General features: G+C 41.2%; 2 protein-coding genes across 6 annotated transcripts in view; one reads left to right on the top strand and one right to left on the bottom strand.

Moving 5' to 3' along the window:
• The window catches only part of BAAT (bile acid-CoA:amino acid N-acyltransferase), a 39,613-nt gene extending 30,490 nt beyond the window's left edge, over positions 1–9,123 (top strand). For all 3 annotated transcript variants that reach the window (XM_027550414.1, XM_027550413.1, XM_027550412.1), the window contains 3 exons: positions 3,537–4,031; positions 4,263–4,465; positions 6,509–9,123. In XM_027550414.1, the coding sequence (XP_027406215.1) occupies positions 3,569–4,031; positions 4,263–4,465; positions 6,509–7,102 (1,260 nt within the window). In that variant the 5' untranslated portion in view covers positions 3,537–3,568 and the 3' untranslated portion in view covers positions 7,103–9,123. The remainder of the gene's footprint in view (positions 1–3,536; positions 4,032–4,262; positions 4,466–6,508) is intronic.
• A 10,088-nt stretch (positions 9,124–19,211) lies between these two features.
• The window catches only part of PLPPR1 (phospholipid phosphatase related 1), a 306,884-nt gene continuing 305,351 nt past the window's right edge, over positions 19,212–20,744 (bottom strand). For all 3 annotated transcript variants that reach the window (XM_027550405.1, XM_027550403.1, XM_027550404.1), the window contains one exon: positions 19,212–20,325. In XM_027550405.1, coding sequence (XP_027406206.1) covers positions 20,293–20,325 — 33 coding nt within the window. In that variant the 3' untranslated portion in view covers positions 19,212–20,292. The remainder of the gene's footprint in view (positions 20,326–20,744) is intronic.

The following is a 20,744-nucleotide window of genomic DNA, read 5'->3' as shown; positions in this document are numbered from 1 at the left end:
CTCGATCCCGCCTTTGCGTATGTCGAGCCTCCTTCCTCATGACCTTTGTCATGGGCGGAGTGCCTCACGCCGGCCCCCAACAGTAGTGAGTCAATACATTATAAGGAAGTTTTGAGAAGAAAGAAGAATGTGTGGAATAAGGCTCTCAAGTACCCCTTCTTAATGATTTCTTTTTTGGGAAGAAAGAAATAGCAGATACAAAGAGTTATAGGAAGGACCAGATCAGAAAATACCAAGGGACCCCTGAAATGTCACACAGGATACGGGGTGTTCTTATTCTTATTACATGTCCTATCTCCCTAAGACTAGTGAAAGACCCAGGAAGTTTGAACTGATGCAACCTCCTTCTGTGAAGAACTCTGCTGGTATTAAAGGAAAACATTCACAATCTGTTTATTCCAAATTATTCTATTGACCATGAGTTTTCAAATGGTCAGTAATACTGGTTGTTGATGGGGGATCAGGTGAGAGGGAGTGTGTCCTTTGCAGAAAATTACTTTCTTTTTAAAATTGTTTTGCTTTTTAAACTTTTGGCTGTCCTGAGCAGTTTGCGGAATTTTAGTTCCCCAACCAGGGATGGAATCCAGAACTTTGGCATTGAGAGAGTGGAGTTCTAAACACTGGACCACCAGGGACTTCCTAGGAAATCACTTTTTCGTAAAAGAAGCACAAAATACATTTTGTCCTTCACTCTCTCTTTCTTCTGAAGATCTCCTTTCAACAGTGAAGAACTGAGCATTAAGACCCCTCTTCTGCCCCTGCAGAAGAGTGATCTTGCAGAGAGTTAATGTTTGGGTGGAGATCTGCAGGGAGCCCACCTTAGAAAAGAGTGAATGAAAGCACAAGATGATATGGATCTTCTAGGTGTGCCTCAAGGAAATGTGATTCCTGATAAATAAAGGGAAGATCCCAAAGGATCTAAAGAAATGATACAGAGTATTTGGCAGATACTCTGGCTATTCAGTCAGTCAGTCATTTCAGTCACTCAGTCGTGTCCGACTCTTTGCGACCCCATGAATCGCAGCACGCCAAGCCTCCCTGTCCATCACCAACTCCTGGAGTTCACTCAGACTCACGTCCGTCGAGACAGTGATGCCATCCAGCCATCTCATCCTCTGTCGTCCCCTTCTCCTCCTGCCCCCAATCCCTCCCAGCATTTGAGTCTTTTCCAATGAGTCAACTCTTCGCATGAGGTGGCCAAAGTACTGGAGTTTCAGCTTTAGATTCATTCCTTCCAAAGAAATCCCAGGGCTGATCTCCTTCAGAATGGACTGGTTGGATCTCCTTGCAGTCCAAGGGACTCTCAAGAGTCTTCTCCAACACCACAGTTCAAAAGAATCAATTCTTTAGTGCTCAGCTTTCTTCACAGTCGAACTCTCACATCCATACATGGCCACTGGAAAAACCATAGGCTTAACTAGATGGACCCTTGTTGGAAAAGGGTCCATCTTTTGAATATGCTATCTAGGTTGGTCATAACTTTCCTTCCAAGGAGTAAGCATCTTTTAATTTCATGGCTGCAGTCACCATCTGCAGTGATTTTGGAGCCCGAAAAAATAAAGTCTGACACTGTTTCCACTGTTTCCCCATCTATTTCCCATGAAGTGATGGGACCAGATGATATGATCTTTGTCTTCTGAATGTTGAGCTTTAAGCCAACTTTTTCACCCTCCACTTTCACTTTCATCAAGAGGCTTTTTAGTTCCTCTTCACTTTCTGCCATCAGGGTGGTGTCATCTGAATATTTGAGGTTATTGATATTTCTCCTGGCAATCTTGACTCCAGCTTGTGCTTCTTCCAGCCTTTGTCATGATGTACTCTGCATATAAGTTAAATAAGCACGGTGACAATATACAGCCTTGATGTACTCCTTTTCCTATTTGGAACCAGTCTGTTCTGACTATTAGGTTTCTCTAATAGCCCAGGCTTGGCTCCCTTCCCAGGTGATTTAAAGTGGAATCCTAATGTTGTTTGTCTGCCTAAGGATTGCTGACAGATAGGATGTCAGATCCCTGGGTTGGGAAGATCCCCTGAGAAGGAAATGGCAACCCACTCCAGTATTCTTGCCATGGGAAAATCCCATGGATGGAGGAGCCTGGTTGGCTACTGTCCATGGGGTCACAAAGAGTCAGACACAACTGAGCGACTTCACTCTGCCCCTGCACTTCCAAACCCTGTTTATTTTCTCTGGAATCTTTTCTGGTCACAAATATAAAGCCTAAAACCCTCACTTTACATTCCTGTATAAAATAAAATCAAGGATGGTGGCTCAGAGGGTAAAGTGTCTGCCTGCAATGTGGGAGATCTGGGTTCGATCCCTGGGTAAGGAAGATCCCCTCGAGAAGGAAATGGCAACCCACTCCAGTATTCTTGCCTGGAAAATCCCATGGACAGAGAAGCCTGGTGGGCTACAGTCCATGGGGTTGCAAAGAGTTGGACACAACTAAGCAACTTCACTTTAGAGGATCAAACTTTCTGAGGGGAAACCTAGTACTACAATTTGTCTGAAGACATTGTTGGAAAATGATGCATATCTATGTCAAAGTCTCAGGTGAGAAATTTCTTTTAGGAAAATATTGGAAAGGCCTCACCTTTTCCTTTCCCTTGATAAGCTGGTAGCTCTTTCTATGAAAATAATTAGAACAACACAACTGACAGGTTGCCTTTTTCCTTTGGTTGTCACTCATTCAGTGTTTCTGATTCTAGTTCATATTTTCCCAGATCCTATTTTTATTTTTTATGTCTCTGTTACCTATAAACAGGTTCAAATCCTTTGTCAATGAGGTATATAAAAAAGGAGAGAAATAAAGAAGGAAGGGTGTGAGGGAGGAGAATACCCCAATTTTGCTCATAAAAGGGCACAGTATGAAATAGCTGACCAAATGTATATTTTATTCTCTTTGCTACAAACAATATTCAATATTTACCACTCCACTGGAAAGCCACTGAAGCAGATCATGAAATTTTATTTTCCCTGAAAAAGAACAAATAATGGGAACTCTAAAAAGAGCTGGTGGTTGGTCTTACAATGGCAGAGAGGGATTGGAAATTTGAAAAAGAAACAATACTGTAACATATTTCTTGTTTATGTAGATATGGGAATTGAAAAGCCGCATTGATCCTTCCAGGCAACACTTAATCATGCATTACCCCTTGGAGCCTAACAAACACCTGTGAAATAAGTCATCTGGGAATGATCTCAGCTGAAGAACTGAAGCTCAATTTACTCAAAACCACAAAACTAAGATTTCCTTCAGTGCTGTAATGGATAAGACAGGAGGCTATAGTGTTAAGACCTAGCTTCAATTTCCAGTTCTACTATTAATTATTTACAACACTTGGGCATGCCACTTAACCTGTCCTCATATGTAAAATGAGAATAATGAGTACACTCTGCACACCTTATTTTTCCCTCCTCCAAATGTTCCGTGTATTTTGCAGTAATCTCCAGAAGTCTTCTGGGCCAGTGCAAGCCTTGTCTGAGCCTCTTCCTTGGAACCAAAGTCTCCAACTCAGAGTCTTCTCTCCCACTGCAGGAAACACCATTTGGTCCCTTTGCCTGTTGCCAATGTTCCAGCTGACAGTCACCCCAGCAAGTGCCCTGGCAGATGAGCCTGTGCACATCCAAGCGACGGGCCTGCCCCCACTGCAGATGGTGACCCTCATAGCAACCATGAAGGATGACAAGGGGAATCTATACCGGTCCCGAGCTTTCTACAGGGCTAACGAGGCTGGGGAACTGGACCTGAAGCGAGATCCTGCTGTGGGGGGCCACTACATGGGGGTCCACCCAATGGGCCTCCTCTGGTCCCTGAAGCCCGAGAGGCCTTTTGACAGGCTAATTAAGAGGAACGTGATGAACACACCCACCTGGATCACTCTGGATCTATATGACTCAGTTTACATACACAAGGTAGGCGAGGCTCAGCCCAAGGCCAGCCAGGTGCTGCAGCGCTGGTTCTCCAGCCCCGACCTGCAGCGGGTGCCCATCCGAGAAGGTCGTATCAGAGGAGCCCTGTTCCTGCCTCCAGGTGAGACTCATCTTGAGGAACCTGGAAAACATGGTTGGTGGGGATAAAAGCAAAGACAAAGGGCATCCAGTTGTTGAACTAGGATTTCCCACAACATTTTAAAAGTAACAAGCCATTTTGTTGTGTATGAAAGTGAAATTCATTCTGCTCAGCTTGTACTTTTGCCGTTATCTACTCAGCCCTTCTGATACTCTTTCTGATCTCATTTTCTTCTCTTTTTGCTGCTCCTAGGGGAAGGCCCATTCCCAGGACTCCTTGATTTGTTTGGGGGCATCGGGGGTCTAGTTGAATATCGGGCCAGTCTTTTGGCTGTCCGTGGCTTTGCAGTGCTGGCTTTAGCATATTTTGCCTATGATGACCTGCCCAAGCAGCTGGAGGAGGTGGACCTGGAATATTTTGAGGAAGCTGCCAACTTGCTACTAGCTCATCCCAAGGTATTTAAAATACTTTTCATTTTACCTGGCAACATTATATCACAAATGTCTGTTCTGCCTATGTTACCAGTCTGTTTAGCTTGGGGCACAGCACACCTGAGTTAAAATTGGGGATAATAATATCAACCTTGTAGGATTGCTGGGTTGATTAAGATCAGCTTAATGATTACTGGCACAGAGAAGACAATAAATACTAGGTATATTATGATCTTCATTTTCTAGTTCAAAAATGTTTAAATATTAGGTATTTCTTGAAAGTGCTGCACTTAATATGTCAGCAAATTTGGAAAACTCAGCAGTGGCCACAGGACTGGATAAGGTCAGTTTTCATTCCAATCCCAAAGAAAGGCAATACCAAAGAATGCTCAAACTACAGAACAATTGCACTCATCTCACATGCTAGTAAAGTAATGCTCAAAATTCTCCAAGCCAGGCTTCAGCAATACGTGAACTGTGAACTTCCAGATGTTCAAGTTGGTTTTAAAAAAGGCAGAGGAACCAGAGATCAAATCGCCAACATCTGCTGGATATTGAAAAAGCAAGAGAGTTCCAGAAAAACATCTATTTCTGCTTTATTGACTATGCCAAAGCCTTTGACTGTGTGGATCACAATAAACTGTGGAGAATTCTGAAAGAGATGGGAATACCAGATCACCTGACCTGCCTCTTGAAAACCTGTATGAAACAGTTAGAACTGGACATGGAACAACAGACTGGTTCCAAATAGGAAAAGGAGTATGTCAAGGCTGTATATTGTCACCCTGCTTATTTAATTTATATGCAGAGTACAGCATGAGAAACGCTGAGCTGGATGAAGAACAAGCTGGAATCAAGATTGCCAGGAGAAATATCAATAACCTCAGATATGCAGATGACACCACCCTTATGGCAGAAAGTGAAGAAGAACTAAAGAGCCTCTTGATGAAAATGAAAGAGGAGAGTGAAAAAGTTGGCTTAGAGCTCAACATTCAGAAAACTAAGATCATGGCATCTGGTCCCATCACTTCATGGCAAATAGATGGGGAAACAGTGGAAATAGTGACTGACTTTATTTTTCTGGGCTCCAAAATCACTGCAGATGGTGATTGCAGCCATGAAATTAAAAGATGCTTACTCCTTGGAAGAAAAGTTATGACCAACCTAGACAGCGTACTAAAAAGCAGAGACATTACTTTGTCAACAAAGGTCCACCTAGTCAAGGCTATGGTTTTTCCAGTAGTCATGTATGGTTGTGAGAGATGGACTATAAAGAAAGCTGAGTGCCGAAGAATCGATGCTTTTGAACTGTGGTGTTGCAGAAGACTCTTGAGAGTCCCTTGGACTGCAAGGAGATCCAACCAGTCCATCCTAAAGGAGATCGGTTCTGAGTGTTCATTGGAAGGACTGGTGTTGAAATTGAAACTCTAATACTTTGGCCACCTGATGTGAAGAACTGACTCATTTGAAAAGGCCTTGATGCTGGGAGGGATTTGGGGCAGGAGGAGAAGGGGACGACAGAGGATGAGGTGGCTGGATGGCATCACTGACTCGATGGATATGAGTTTGGGTGAACTCCAGGAGTTGGTGATGGACAGGGACTGGTGTGCTGTGATTTATGGGTTCACAAAGAGTCGGACACGACTGAGCAACTGAACTGAACTGAATAGTTGAAAGAACTCAGGACACCTCTTTTTCTAGCTCGAGAGAATAATTTTGTTCTTCAGAATACTTACCTGCCTCTGCTTGAATGTTGCTGGTGCATTAGATCCTTTTTGCTTTATACAGAACTCTGCTTTTGATGAGCAGTTTTAGTGTCTATTGTTTCACTTGATCTTCGCAACAGTCCTGCAATGTAGGTAATATTATGACCCCTCATAAGACAATAAGGCTTAGGGAGTGTAAGTAGATGATGATCTCTCTTGGTCTCAAAAGCTGGTAAACCCTAGTGCTAGGACTCCCACTCCTTATTTTCTGACTCTCCCCGTCATCCCAGCTTACTGGCCTGTGGGACAGCTCCTTCTCAGAGAATGGCCTGTCATGGGTTCCCTTCATTTTGTCCTTCAGGTCCAAAAGCCGGGAATTGGAGTGATATCTGTGAGCAAAGGTGCAGAGATTGGGCTGGCCATGGCCTGCTACCTCAAGCAGGTGGCAGCCACTGTCTGCATCAATGGGGCCAATGCCATCCATGAATTTCCGCTCAGGTACCGGGATCTGGTCATAACCCCCATCCCCTCGTTTCCAGAGCGCATGCAGGTCAACGCTGCGGGTGCTGTGCGCATCCGCCACTTCAAGGGCGACCCCCGAGATGAACGGAATCAACATAGTGTGCTTCCTGTTGAAAAGGCCCGGGGCCCAATCCTCTTCGTTGTAGGAGAGGCTGACGAATGCTTCAATAGCAAAGAATACGCTGAGCAGGCACTGGACCAGCTGCGGAGGCACGGCAAAAGCAGTGGAAGGATGCTGTCCTACCCCGGGGCGGGCCACCTGATAGAGCCGCCCTACGCGCCCCTGTGCTGTGTGTCCTGGAGCCGCGGCCTCTTCCTCCCCATGCTCTGGGGCGGGGAGCCTGAGGGCCAAGCGGCAGCCCAGGAGCACTCCTGGCAAGAGATCCTGAAATTCTTCAGGCAACACCTTGTTCTGAGCAGAAGCACACTGTAAGGGGGGTGATGGGGGCGGGCGCGGGGGGCGGAGACCAACAGCAACAGAAAAGAATCAGGCAGGGCTATGGGTGAGGGAGGGGGCTCTCCTGATTTCTCTAGATTCACAGTCATCTTGAGTCAACTGGAAGAAAACTGGACAAAATCAAAGAATCATGCATCTGAAATATTTCTGATAAAATTGTATGTGCTTTGTAACTTTTTATAAATTGAATCTTAGTTGATATGCAGCAGGGTACGTTGCTCCTGCAAAATTTTGATGCCCTTGAACATTGAATAACCTTTTGTATCCCGGTTGGGGAGTCCTTGGATCCGGGTATTGCCAATCTAGATGAATTTCCTGGAACTTTAAAGTCCCTTGTGAAGTCATTTTCTGTTTAAACTATTTTGAGTTGAATTTGACATTTGATTTGAAAAGTTCTGATACCACCATCAGGTGTAGAGCTTGCTATGGATTTCCAGTAGATACCTTAACTCTATTTTTTTTTTTTTTTTGGAATAGTGATGTTTCTTTTTCTTCCTAAAATATATTTTGTTTAAGAATTTTAAACAGGAGTGGGATTAAATGCTCATGTGCTTCTGGAGTATTTAGTGCCTAAATGAGTTATATTTAAAGTGATTACAGAAGTGCCTGGCACATAGTGATTTCAGTATCAGAGTTAGCTATTATCCTTTCCATAATGCTTTGCTCCTTCACTCTGTCAATGTGGTGAATTGTATTCATTGATACACTAATTTTTCTAATTCATCTAATTCTACTAGATCAGTTTCTCATCTTGACTAGTTTGGGTTTTAAAATTAAAAAAAAATTGGAGCTAACCTAGTCATTTATATTTTCTAAGAATTTCATCTCTATTTTCTGGAACACATTTCTCTCTCTCTCTCTCTCTTTTTAACATATCAACTGTCATTTTGTTTGCATGCTTTTGCCTTTTACTTTGAATCCGACTTGCTAAATACTTGTCTATTTTATTGATTTTTTTCCCCTAGAACAGCTTTTGGGTTGCTTAGGGGTCAAATCTAATTTTTCCTGATTCCTCAATTTCTGCTTCTTTGAAATAAGTTTATTCTTTCTGCCGTATTTGCTTTTCTGGCTTTTTGATATACTGTGTTCTCATTTTGTTAATGTCTAAGTAGTTTGTGATTTACTCCCTGCCCCTCCCTTAAACCCAAGAATGCTTTTACCAAAGTACCAAGTATCATCCTGTAGTTAACTTGTTCTTTAAAAGGGAATCTCACTTTGTATTGGAGGAGTCAGATTGTCACCCTCTGAACCCACTGACCAAGCTTAGTGTTTCTAAAAATGGTCAACTTGAAATAACATGTTTCATGATGAGATGTAATGTGGAGTGCTCAGCACTTCTTAGAACTCTTCTAACAACACTAGTAAGCTTGAAGTTTTAATGTCAAGCTTTAAATCCAGTCCGGTCAAACTTCTTACTAATGTGGTAGCTAGTGAAAGAGATAAATGGTACTTACTATAAGGAGACAACCATAGACTATCATTCTATGATCTGGTCTAGTCACAATTTAATTACCAACTGACCTGGTCTCTTTTCATAAAAATTGCATGGAAAATTTTGGAATTTTTCACTTTGTAGGATTTTGTTTTTCTTTTTGCATTGGAGCGAGCTGGGGAATTATTCAAAATTAAAAGGGATTTGAGAGGCATATCAACCAAATACTGTGTGTGGGCCTGGTTTGAACAAAATAACTGTAAAAAGATTTTTGAGGGGTAACTAGGGAAATATGAATATGACTGGATAGTAAACAATACTATGAAATTATCTTGTTAGGTGTCAGAATGGTATTGGGATTATGTAAAAGGTAACTTTTTAGAGATGGATACTGACATATTTAGAAGTGAAGAATCACAATATCTGGGAATCATTTTAAAATACTACAGGTATATGGAAAATGTAGGAAACTATTGTATCTAGATGATGCATATACTGAGGTTTGTTTTCTCTACTTTTATGTGTGCTTTCAAATTTTTAATAATAAAAGTTAAAAAATAAGGTACAATTGGTATGTTTATTTTTCTGCCCAACAGACAAGAACTTTAGCATGCAATACATCTTTTCTCCATGATATACCTTATTAATTTCAGATTAATTTTTTTGCAATCAGTGATAATTATTTTAAATTAATTTTCATTGGAGTATAGTTGCTTTACAATGCTGTATTTAGTTTCTGCTGTACAGCAAAATGAATCAGTTATATGTATATACAAATATATATCCCATCTCTTTTAGATTTCCTTCCCATTTAGGTCACCATAGAGCACTGAGTAGAGTTCCCTCTGCTATACAGTTGGTTCTCATTAGTTACCTATTGATATTTTATACATAGTAGTGTATGCAGGTCAATCCCAATCTCCTAATTCATCCCCCTCCTCCTTCCCCGCTTGGTAGACATGAGTTTGTTCTTTATATCTGTGACTTTCTACTTTGCAAATAAATTCATCTGTACCATTTTTCTAGACTCCACATGTATATGATATTATACAATATTTGTTTTTCTCTTTAGTCTTTTTATTTTGGCATCCATTGTTGCCAATGAGAAATCTGATTCTTGCTACTTTGTGGGATTCTTTTCTTCTTTTTCTGAGAACTTCTTACAATTTTCTCTTTGTTCTTAGCGTTCTGAAATTCCATCAGGATATGACTAGGAATGGGTTTATTATTATTATTTTAATTTATTTTGCTTGGTACCCCATGGGCTGAACCCATATCACATGTTCATGCCTAAAGTGATCACAGGTGAGGGAGATGAGACCATCATACTAACTTAGACAATCAAGACTAACCCAGAGGTACAGAGATGGGTCAGCATCCATTGGAAAACCATGTCCATTTAGTGGACTGTGAACAAAAATAAGATCCATTATTAGGAAGGGCTATTCAGTTGCCAATCAGCACAGTTTGCCCCTCCTGCTTTTACTACCTCCCCTAATTATTTCAACAACAAATGAAAATTTGGTTGGGGGAGATGTGCTCTTCTGGTTTCTGATGCATTTCAAGTATTTTCTGTAACTTATGGGCAAAGATTACCCCTCAATTAACTTGTCCAGACATTTTGATTCTCTAAGCTTTGCCTTCTTTCTTTGTGTCCTTTGGCTGACTGCAGAAGTATTTCTAGTTTAAACATTTGTAGAATACTTCTCATCTGTATATATGAATCCTAGTAACTTTCACCCTATCATATTCCCTTTCTAGGGTGGTTAGACAGTCTATCCCAAAGACAAAGGTTTATGTGCCCTAGAACACAAATAATTTATAATGCTGGAAACTGGCAGCCTCTTAGTCTCTGGATTTTCTTTATCTCTAAGGCTTCCCATTTCACTGTTTCTTTGTTGTGTTTTAACCTTGACTAGGTATTTTCCTCTCAGCCTTTGTATGTGGTTTTCACAGATTTCTATTGCTTCTGGTAGAAAGTTTAATCAGTTTAAAAATCTCTGCTGTTTACACTCTTGTTGCATAACCTTTCTCCTTTTTAATTGTACCCACATATGTCCCAGTGCTTCTGTGATTCTGGACTCACTCCATCCCCCACAGGTGAGTGGTGATTGGCGTAGACCAATCATGGTGTTCTTTTTTTCCTCATCCAGTGATTCGTGTAGGCACAGAATGTGGCATAATTCTGGCCAATGAGATGTCAGAGACATCTGAAGAGAATGGAGATTGCCTGAAAGAGACATTTTTGAAATTTGGAGGGAAGTTTTCCATTTGGATGTTGTATCTTAAGGTGGATGATATCCTGAGACCATGAGGGGAGCTGGTCTGAGGACAAAGCCAACACCCAAGGTCTGAGCCAAATGAGTTGCAGAAAAATACTGGAACTCTAATTATGTTGTTGCCATACTTGTTTAATCTTTGTATTTCTTGTTAATAGACTCAATACACTGTCTTATTTGTTTAAGCCACTTACTTTGGGCTTTTCTGTTCTTTGCTACTAAAGACGATCATGGTCATAAACATTTCTCCCTCTTGGCAGCCCACCCTCTTTTGGATCTGGCCTGAGGCATTGTAGAAGAACAAATGGCACAATCTAATTTTTAAATGAAAATATTGCAAAATGAATTAAAAATTAATGACCATCTTGAAATTTATGACATTTATCAGACTTTTAAAGTTTCATAAGATTATATAATATGGATGACCTGAGAGGCATGTATTGTGTTTTATTCTTTTTTAAAGTTTTTTTTTTTTTTTTTGATGTGGACTAGTTCTAAAGTCTTTATTGAATTTGTTACAATATTTTGATATTTGGCAAAACTAATACAATTATGTAAAGTTTAAAAATAAAATACAGTTAAAAGTGAAAAAAAAAATTGCTTCTGCTTTATGTTCTGGTTTTTTGGCCTCAAGGCATGTGGGATCTTAGCTGCCCAACCAGGGATAGAACTCACACCTCCTGCATTGGAAGGTGAAGTCTTAACCACTGGACTGCCAGGGAAGTCCCAAGGACCATGTACTGTTGCTGGAGGAGATTGTATTATATTTTCCTTGTGATGATGCAATAGTGGGGAGAAGTGAAACCTCTGATGGTGAGTAGAGTCACCTCCATCTTCCCAGTTGGAAGGGAGCTGAAAATAAGCCATGTATATAGAAAAAATTCAGACCAAAATGCTTATTGAGTTTTTACTGTATACCAGAAACTTTGCTACCAGGTTTTTTGAGTTATCTAATTGAATCTTCAGAGCAGCTTTAACAGTAGACATCCCAAGAGGCTGTGAGATGGATTAGCGTTGTCATTCAGCTGATCCAATGACATTTAGCAATCTCAGTCCTGTGATTACAGGAGAGAAGGAGCTTTTTCAGAGCACACATAGAAGCTTTCAGATCATTTATAGGGCACACAAGTTGGGAATATAAATTCCTGAGTTCATTTTCTTTCCCCACTTTGTCCAGTAACACTAGGAGCAACAAGCCAATCTTATATTTATCAGTTTGCCAAAAATGTTCTAAAGTATCATATACAGCTTTACCCAGCCCTTTCATTCTTATAAGAGGTTGATGAGAAGTATCCAGGGGTGCCTTTTTTTTTCCTGTCTTCATTGTCAAGTCATGCCATAGACTATCAGTGTTCTCCTTACTACTCAAAATAGAATAATTAGCATATTTAAATCTAATCAGATTAAAGAGCCAGTTCCAGAAACGCCAGAGCCAATTCAAAAAAACTCAATCTTAAAACTCTTTTTTTTTTTAGAAACACTCTTTGTATGAAAATCTCAGTCAGAGTTCTCAAGAGAAATAGAACCAACATGATAAATACAGAATTTTTTTTAAGGCATTGGCTCTTGTGGTAACAGAAGCTGAGAAGTCTCCAAATCCACAACCTGCAAACTGAAGACCCAGAAGAGCTGATGGTGTAATTGTAGTCCAAGTCTGAAGGCCTGAGAACCATGAGAGTTAATAGTGTGAATTCCAGTCTGAAAGCTGGCAGCCTCGATATCCAAGGAAAGCTGATGTTTCAGTATGAGATTGAAGTTGAGAAAAGACAGATGTCTTTGCTTAAACAGGCGGGAGGAGTTCCCTCTTTTTAAAGGAACGTCAGCCTTTGTATTCTATTCAGTTTTCCACTGATTGAATGAAGGCCATCTATGTTAGGGAGGGCAATCCATGTTTTTACTCAGTCTGTTGAATCTCATGTAATCTCATCCAAAAACACCCTCACAGATATACCCACAATAATGTTTGACCAAATATCTGGGGCTCCAATGGCTTAGTCAAGCTGACACATAAAATTAACCACCACAGAATAGATAGTCACTAAATTATTTCCATTTTACAGATGAGTAAAAACCAAGCCTTGGGGAGCTTAGGTTACCTAAGCTTACACAAATATAGATGGATTTATAGTAGGATTGAATTTACAGTCTTCCAGAACTCATGTAACTATCATTTTACCTGCCTGACAGCAGTATCTACCCAGGTTGCAGTATCTAGGGATGACATAATTGAATCTTCTCTTATCAGTTATATCAGTATTATGGCTTCCACTATAATTGAGGTTGGATGTGGTAAGGGTATTTATAATTTTTTAGTTTGGTTAGTTCAACACATAATATTAAAAGACAGACTAGTCCAATGACAGAGGACCTTACAATACTTTAATTGATAATACCACATATACAGAAAGAAAAATTCAGACAAGCATTGCTCTGAATGAAAAAAAAAAATGGGTTAGAGAAGAAAATCCACCAGTAAAGGAAATATACTTGAGTTCACAATAGGGAAGTCATCTTATCCATGGGACAGGGACGGTGCAGCAGGCTTTTCCCATGGCTTATTCAGTTATGAAAGTGAAAGTGATAATTGCTTAGTCGTGTCTGACTCTTTGCAACTCCATGGACAGCAGCCCACCAGGCTCCTCTGTCTGTGGAATTCTCTAGGCAAGAATGCTAGAGTAGGTTGCCATTCCTTTCTCCAGGGGATTGTCCTGACCCAGGGATTGAACCTGGGTCTCCTGCATTGCAGGTAGATTCTTTACCATCTGAGTCACCAGAGAATACACTATTCACCTTTAAAAAGAAACTCATGCTAATCAAGCAACATTTTAACTAATAAAATGGTTTTCTAGACACCTTGATTACAAGATGAAGTATGGGTTGCTGTTGAGTTGCTAAGTCATGTCTGACTCTTTTGCACCCCCATGGATTGTAGCCCGCCAGAACACCTTTGTGCATGGAATTCTCCAGGCAAGAATACTTCAGTGGGTTGCCATTTCCTACTCCAGGGAATCTTCCCAACCCAGAGATCAAATTGGCATCTCCTGTGGCTCTTGCATTGGCAGGCGGGTTCTTTACCACTGAGCCACCTGGGAAGCCTGGGGTGTCAAATTTTGGACACAAATTAGTGATGATGCCACCATCAATTAATAAGTGTTTCTTGAGTTTACACATGGTGTGTTAAAGACAATATTTGAAAATGTTTTTACATGCTCTAGTCCTCACATTTCCTTGCTCTTTTTTTCCTGGTTTTATCTGAAACCAAATACAGTGATTAGTCAAACCCATTTCACTTGCCTTCACTAATCAATGTTGTTTTAAGACTTGTATGTCTTATGACTACATGTCCTCTAAGAGGCATGTAGCATAAACAAGATGTTTGCCTGAGTTATTTTCCAGGATGTTGGACTCAGCTCTGTCTAGTTCAGGCTGAGCTGGTTAGGACAGGGTAGCACCACCGACCCTCTGGCTGGGCACCTGCTGGTGTCCACTGGGGACCTTTTGAACATGGAGAGGCTTGTAGATTAGCTACATCTGTGCAGGACCACGAGAATCGCATCTTTTCGCAATCACCTTTCCCCCACGCCCCCTCTCGCCTCAGCCAGCCCTCCTCTGCCTCTTCATTGGTCATCCCCTGGATACTCCACCCGCTTGTCTTCTGGGACGTGTATTTGAGGCTTGTTCTCCCGTTTCCTCGCCTTGCAAGTAAACTGTCTTCTCTGCGAGCCTCGGTAACTCAGCGTTTTGGCTGGCTCTGCCTCCCGAAAAATGAACCTGGCTCAGTAACAAATTTGGTGGGTCAACCAGGAGGTAAGTCCAAACAGGATTTTGCCCGTTGGTTTTTTTGGTCCCTCCCGGGTGCTGAGAGGCTGAGAGCCTGTGCACTGAGTCCAAGCGGTAGCCGGTGCGTTTGTTACAGGAACGCTCCCTGCGGCTGACCCAGCGAGGCCGCCAAGCTTCCGCATCTTGCAGTGAAACAAGGGTTTGGGGGAGATTTAGGGTTTGGAAGATGCCTTTTGGGTAACCTTGTTAAAGAAATACACCTGCCTACGTTCTTTGTGGAATCTTGACCCACGAGTCGTGGGTTGGAGGCCCACCTGGAGGGATGTGGGCAAGCAATATGAAAGGTTACCAGTACCTGGGTTAAAGGCTTGAGACTTAGTTTTTTGATCTTGTAAGATGGGGCAATATCTTTCAAGCCAGCGATCCCCAACCTTTTTGGCACTGGGGACCAGTTTTGTAGAAGACAATTTTTCCTGGGTGGGGTAGAGAGGGGGGATGGTTTCGGTTTCTCCCACCGCTCACCTCCTGCTGTGCGGCCTGGTTCCTATCTGGCCACAGATCAGTACCAGTGGCTCGGGGGTCGGGGTCCCCTCTTTTAAGGCAAGTCCCCACTGCGGGTGCAAATGCTGAAACTGGGCAGCCAGGGGGGTTGATCCCAACCCATTCTCCTTTTTCAACTTCAGATTTATTTAATTGGAATAAATAATGGGAATACGTACTGTTCCCTTAATATGTCAACATACAGAGATGACCCAAGGAGAATGGAAAAATTTTTTTTTCATCAATTTTTTGCATCCCACAGCCCAGCCTGAGCTGATGTTCAAGGTTTATTACCCATACTCACTTCAGGAGAGCGTAGAAGGTGCTGGATAAAGCCAGGGAAGCGGCAGGTGGGCTTCATTAAGAACCTCTGGCAGCCCAATACAGGCTGCTGCAAGTGCAGCAGAACCCACAGTGGGTCCTGTTTGGGAAGTGGTGCTGGAGACGGGCCGAAACCCGGCCCAAATGGGGCCAAAACAAAGATCCTTAATAAAGCACAGGAAGGAAACAAACTGAGTGAAGATCCTTCGGAATTTCTAGAAAGGATCTTTAAAGCCTATAGGCATATACAGATACAGTCTCTGAGGCCCCAGAGAATTTAAAGATGGTTAACATGACTTTTATCAGTGCCTCTAACATAGAAAGGAAAGTACAAAAGGTGGAAGGGACTTTGGGTATGCCTATGTCTCACCTTGTTGAGATGCCTTCGAAATTTCTAATGGCAGGGACCAGGTTTAGGAAGAAGGAACAACAGAGAATGAGACAACAGGCCACTCCACTGGCGGCTGCCTTAGCACATTTGGTCCACAGAGCTGGACCAAATCAAGGACCCCCACGAGGGACTTGGCAAAAGGTAGGGGGCCCCAGGGCCTAAACTTCTCCTCGAATGGATAACGATACTTGGCACCTCTCTGGCTTACTTTCAGTTCTTCGCATGGATAAAGCTCATTCTTGCCCCAGGATGTCGGTACATACAGTTCCCTTAGCCTCATATGCTTTTTGCTACTTTTCTGTCTAGTCATCTCCTCATTTTAATGTATATGTCACTTCAAAGACTCCAGTACTCTTGCCTGGAAAATCCCATGGATGGAGGAGCCTGGTGGGCTCCAGTCCATGGGTCGCTAAGAGTTGGACACGACTGAACGACTTCACTTTCACTTTTCTCTTTCATGCATTGGAGAAGGAAATGGCAACCCACTCCAGTGTTCTTGCCTGGAGAATCCCAGGGATGGGGGAGCCTGTTTGGCTGCTGTCTATGGGGTCACACAGAGTTGGACAAAACTGAAGCGACTTAGCAGCACTTTAAAGATGACATAACACTTGCCTTACCTAAACCAGGTCTCCTTTCAAAACACTGAGTATTCTGTGGTGGTTCTCCTTTTCTTCCATTTGACCCTAAATTCCATAGGGGTGAGTAGTAGGTCAATTTTGTTGTATATTCCCAGTTCTTGGCATGATTCTTAACAGATGTTCATTAAATTCCTAGTGAATGATCTTATCACTCAATCCTGGGACATCTGGATCAAGAACTAGGATGGAAGCAAGAGATTAGCTGTTCATTACAAGATTCCCATGGTAGTAGAGGGAATGATTGTGAATGACAGGCTAGTTCTAGTACACATCTTGACTTCAGCAAGGCAAGAACAGTGTAACAGCCTTAATGTAATCTCCTTAAAACTAACTAGGGCAATCTGGTATTCATGTCTGCCTCCAAGATACTTAACACCTTCAAAGTTGTGGTCATTGCATATAATATAAAAATCAAGGCAATTTTTTAGAAACAAAAATGCTATTCCTGGCACTCTTCTGCTCTTTTAATCATACTAGTGCTGTTTACTCCTCCTCCTGTGTATGGGATTATGCCTACTTACATTCTAATTAACTGGAGCTACATATAGCCTTTCTGTCTATCATAGCGTAATTAGAGAGATCTCTAGAATTTACCAAGAGAGTCACCTACATGTTCATAGCTGCTGAGTGCAGTTTCCTCACACTTAATTCTGTATCTAAATATACTTATGTTTCATCTACCTTCAGGCTCCATGCAAATTCTCTTTATTTCCAAACTAGGCATAATTTCTTTCAGGCAAGTTAAGTTGGAACCCTGGCATCCATCTATTTGCAAAGTTTTCTCTGTCAGATCTGGGTGCAGATCTGGGTTCAGATTCTGTTTGATTCTGGGTGCAGAATCAAAGAACTGAAAATGTCATAAATAAACCCTCAGGGGCTAATAGTCTCATGAGGTTGCTTATGTCCATACATTTTATCAGCTTTTCTTTAGTTTCTTTTCACTTCCCTCTCACAGTGAATCAGACTTCTCAGGCTCCTCTCGGCTTCTTTAAAAAGAAGAAAAGCTCATTGCAGACTTCATCCTAAGGTGACAGTGACCACTCCTCCTACTTAGAGGGCTTTATCCTGGGTATATGGCCCATATGGAGGGGTCTCTAGCCTCAAGAAATGAGTCTCAAATGGCAGGCTTGAAAGGTCCATGAAGTGACTTGGCCTGTGAAGTGACTTGGGCCTAAATCAGGGGTAACACTGAGGTTGCCTTGTCATATGGAAGGAATCAGACTGACCCAATGATCCCAGGGATGTGAGCCCAGAGATGGTCCTTGGTTCTAGGTGCTCCAATGTGTGTTCTGTGGAACATCACTGTGTCCTGTATCAATAACTAACAAAGGCCAGGAAATTGGAGTCTGTGGCTGGAGACCTCAGAACACTTCTAATAGGTCCTTCCAGATTGAAACCAAAGTGAAGAATGTAAGGGTAACCCTCGCTTGGTCAACTTATGTTCTTGGAAATACCATTTGATAGATATTTAGATGGTCTCTCATTGTGATAAGAAATGGGCAATGGAGAATCAGGAGTATGCCAGTATTTTTCAGAATGTCTTATGAACAATGGAACTGAGCTGTCATTGCTATTATTAAAAGAACTGTAAAATATATTTAGAAGATGAATCACTCTGAAGTTGGGCAACATTATACTTGCGTAGCTTATACCAGAATGGAAGGCTCCGAGCTTGCAAATCATTGCTTCTCGTAAGTAGAATGCGTCTTTCTCATGATGTGCTTTTGTCACCTACACAACCCTGAACCACATAAGTAGGTGATGATGTCGAAAAACCTCTGAAAAGATGTGGACTTGGTTTAGAGACATTTTAACATAGTGGAAAGAGTGGAATTTGGAGTCAGGCAGACCTGGATTCCAACGTTACTGCTGATGTATACAGCACGACCTTGGAGGTGTCACAGCTTCTTAGGGTTCACTGTTTATATGTGTATAGTTATTTATTTTTAATTGGAGGATAATTGCTCTACAATATTGTATTGGTTTCTGCCGTACATCAGCATGAATCAGCCATAGGTTTAATTATGTCCCCTCCCTCGTGAACCTCCCTCCCACCCCATCGCACCCCTCTAGGTTGTCACAGAACACCAGTTTTTGTGTCATACAGCAAATTCCCACTGGCTCTCTGTTTTACATAGGGTAATATTTGTGTTTCCATGCTACTTTCTCAATTCGACCCATCCTCTTTCTCCCACTGTGTCCAAAAGTCTGTTCTGTATGTCTGGGTTCACTTTTGAACAACCAGATTATAGTTGTGGCTTAGCATAGGGGATGAGAAGGGCTTTTAGCACTTCCCTTTCTTGCCCACTTCCCCAACTTTTAGTCTGATGTCACTCAAAAGATGTGTGTGAGTGTTTATACATGTAAGTGCAAATAAGTTTAGGCCAGAATGAGATGGGGGATGAGTTTTAGCAGAGTCAAAATGACTGAATTTTTACTGATGCCTTAGAAGTATCTATGGGCAAACTGAAGACAAAGGTAGCTTGCTAGAAAACCAGAATGTGCTTCTGAGTGTCTTAAACTCACAAATTCTTTGGCCTAAACACAAATACTCCTTCATGAAAGGACATATCAGTCATGCCTCTTTTATGGCTGATTCCAATAGTCAGGGAACTGAAGAGGATAAATACTTACTGAGGTCACATCATTGTGAGTCTTCAAATACTCGGGGGATGAAGCATCAAACAAAGGACATGAGCCAAAATTCATTTTGTGAATAACTTTTTTCTTTAGAAAAAAAATATGTACAAAAAAAAGCTAAGAAGAACCAACATGGAAGTGTTGAGAAAACATTCTGATAGATACAGACAAGGGAGCTCCTGCTCTCAAGGAAGTTACACGTTAGTTATTATCATGCTAGAAAAATGAGATGCAGTTAAAATTCTAGAACAATTAAAAGCCCCAAAGTCAAGCTGTTGCTTTGGGGCTCTAGGTTGTAGATGCTCTGATACCCTCTCTGTAAAATAATACTGTGCAAACTGTAAAATATTCATTTTCATATAAAGTCCATACAATATGATATACAAAACTGAGTTGACAGGGGATGCTGGTACTGGCTGGTCATTTGAGAAAGAAGGCTGCAGTGTTACCTGCCAGCCCAAGGGCATGATTACAGAAAGATCTTGAATTTCTTAACCAGGAGAGGCCATTATCTAAGGATCATACCAACATCCTCAAAACCAGAATTTCCTGCCATTGCTTGTGTAACTTAGGTGATTTTTTCTTATTAATATGTTACTTTAACTTGGGATGCAATCACATGTTAAGTCAGAATATAAAGTTCTTTTTCAAAGTAATACTTCTTTCTACACAACTGATTTTGAGATTTACCATTAACCAACATTGTTTTCCCTGCAACTCAAAAGTTAAGTTTTTTTTAAAATTCAAAAATTCCAGAGGAGGCAGCAACTGTGATAATAAAAGATTAAAGTGAATTATTATATTTCATTTCAGTGTCTATAAAACTGATAAAAGAAGGTTTGTGTACAAATATCACAAAACAACATCAATCATTGAATAAATGTGGTTCTTCAATGCACACCTGAACAAGAAGAAAACTTTGTTTAAAATTCTGGCATAAATATATTAAAGCTGACCAAAAAAAAAAAAAAAAATCAGGGCAAGCTACATCACTTCCTCATACAAAAAATGTACAAAACATTAGCCTCTAACTAGATAAACATAATACTTGTCTTCACAGTTTGATATCAAGTAACTGTGTCTTGAAGTATTGAATTGGAGGGTGATAAAAAAAAAAAAAAACAGCTTGTGACACGTCAGCCGTTTCAGGTAACTTCGGTCATGGAGGCAGAGTGATTCTGCAAACATAAGCAGATACAATCTTAGTTGACTCATGCACACACACTCACTTCCTTCAATATCCCCTTGATTCCTGTCTCAAGTTCACAGTCTGTTCCTGCTCCCTGACATGCGTCTCCAAGGCCCCTCAACTTGTTACCTCTTCTATTAAACCTTCCCTGATTTTTTTTCAACCAAAATAAACTCATCTGTCTTGTATGATAGGTAACTGTATTCTATGAATCATTTGAAGATCTCAAAGTAATTTTAGCTGCATCCCACATTTTTTTTTAAGTGTTGTTATAATTTTGAACGCTTCTAATCTTTGAAAAATTTCCATATGAGGTATTCTGAGCCATGGATTTTCAGAGCAGTGAGTTTAATGTTTTCAAGTGCATAGCGGTTTTGGTTTAAGGTATCTGCATTTCTGGAGAATGTC

This window comes from Bos indicus x Bos taurus, chromosome 8 (genome assembly GCF_003369695.1).
Source record: "Bos indicus x Bos taurus breed Angus x Brahman F1 hybrid chromosome 8, Bos_hybrid_MaternalHap_v2.0, whole genome shotgun sequence".
NCBI lineage: Eukaryota > Metazoa > Chordata > Mammalia > Artiodactyla > Bovidae > Bos > Bos indicus x Bos taurus.
The sequence above is the reverse complement of the archived record's forward strand: the minus strand, read 5'-3'. Positions and strand labels throughout refer to the sequence as shown.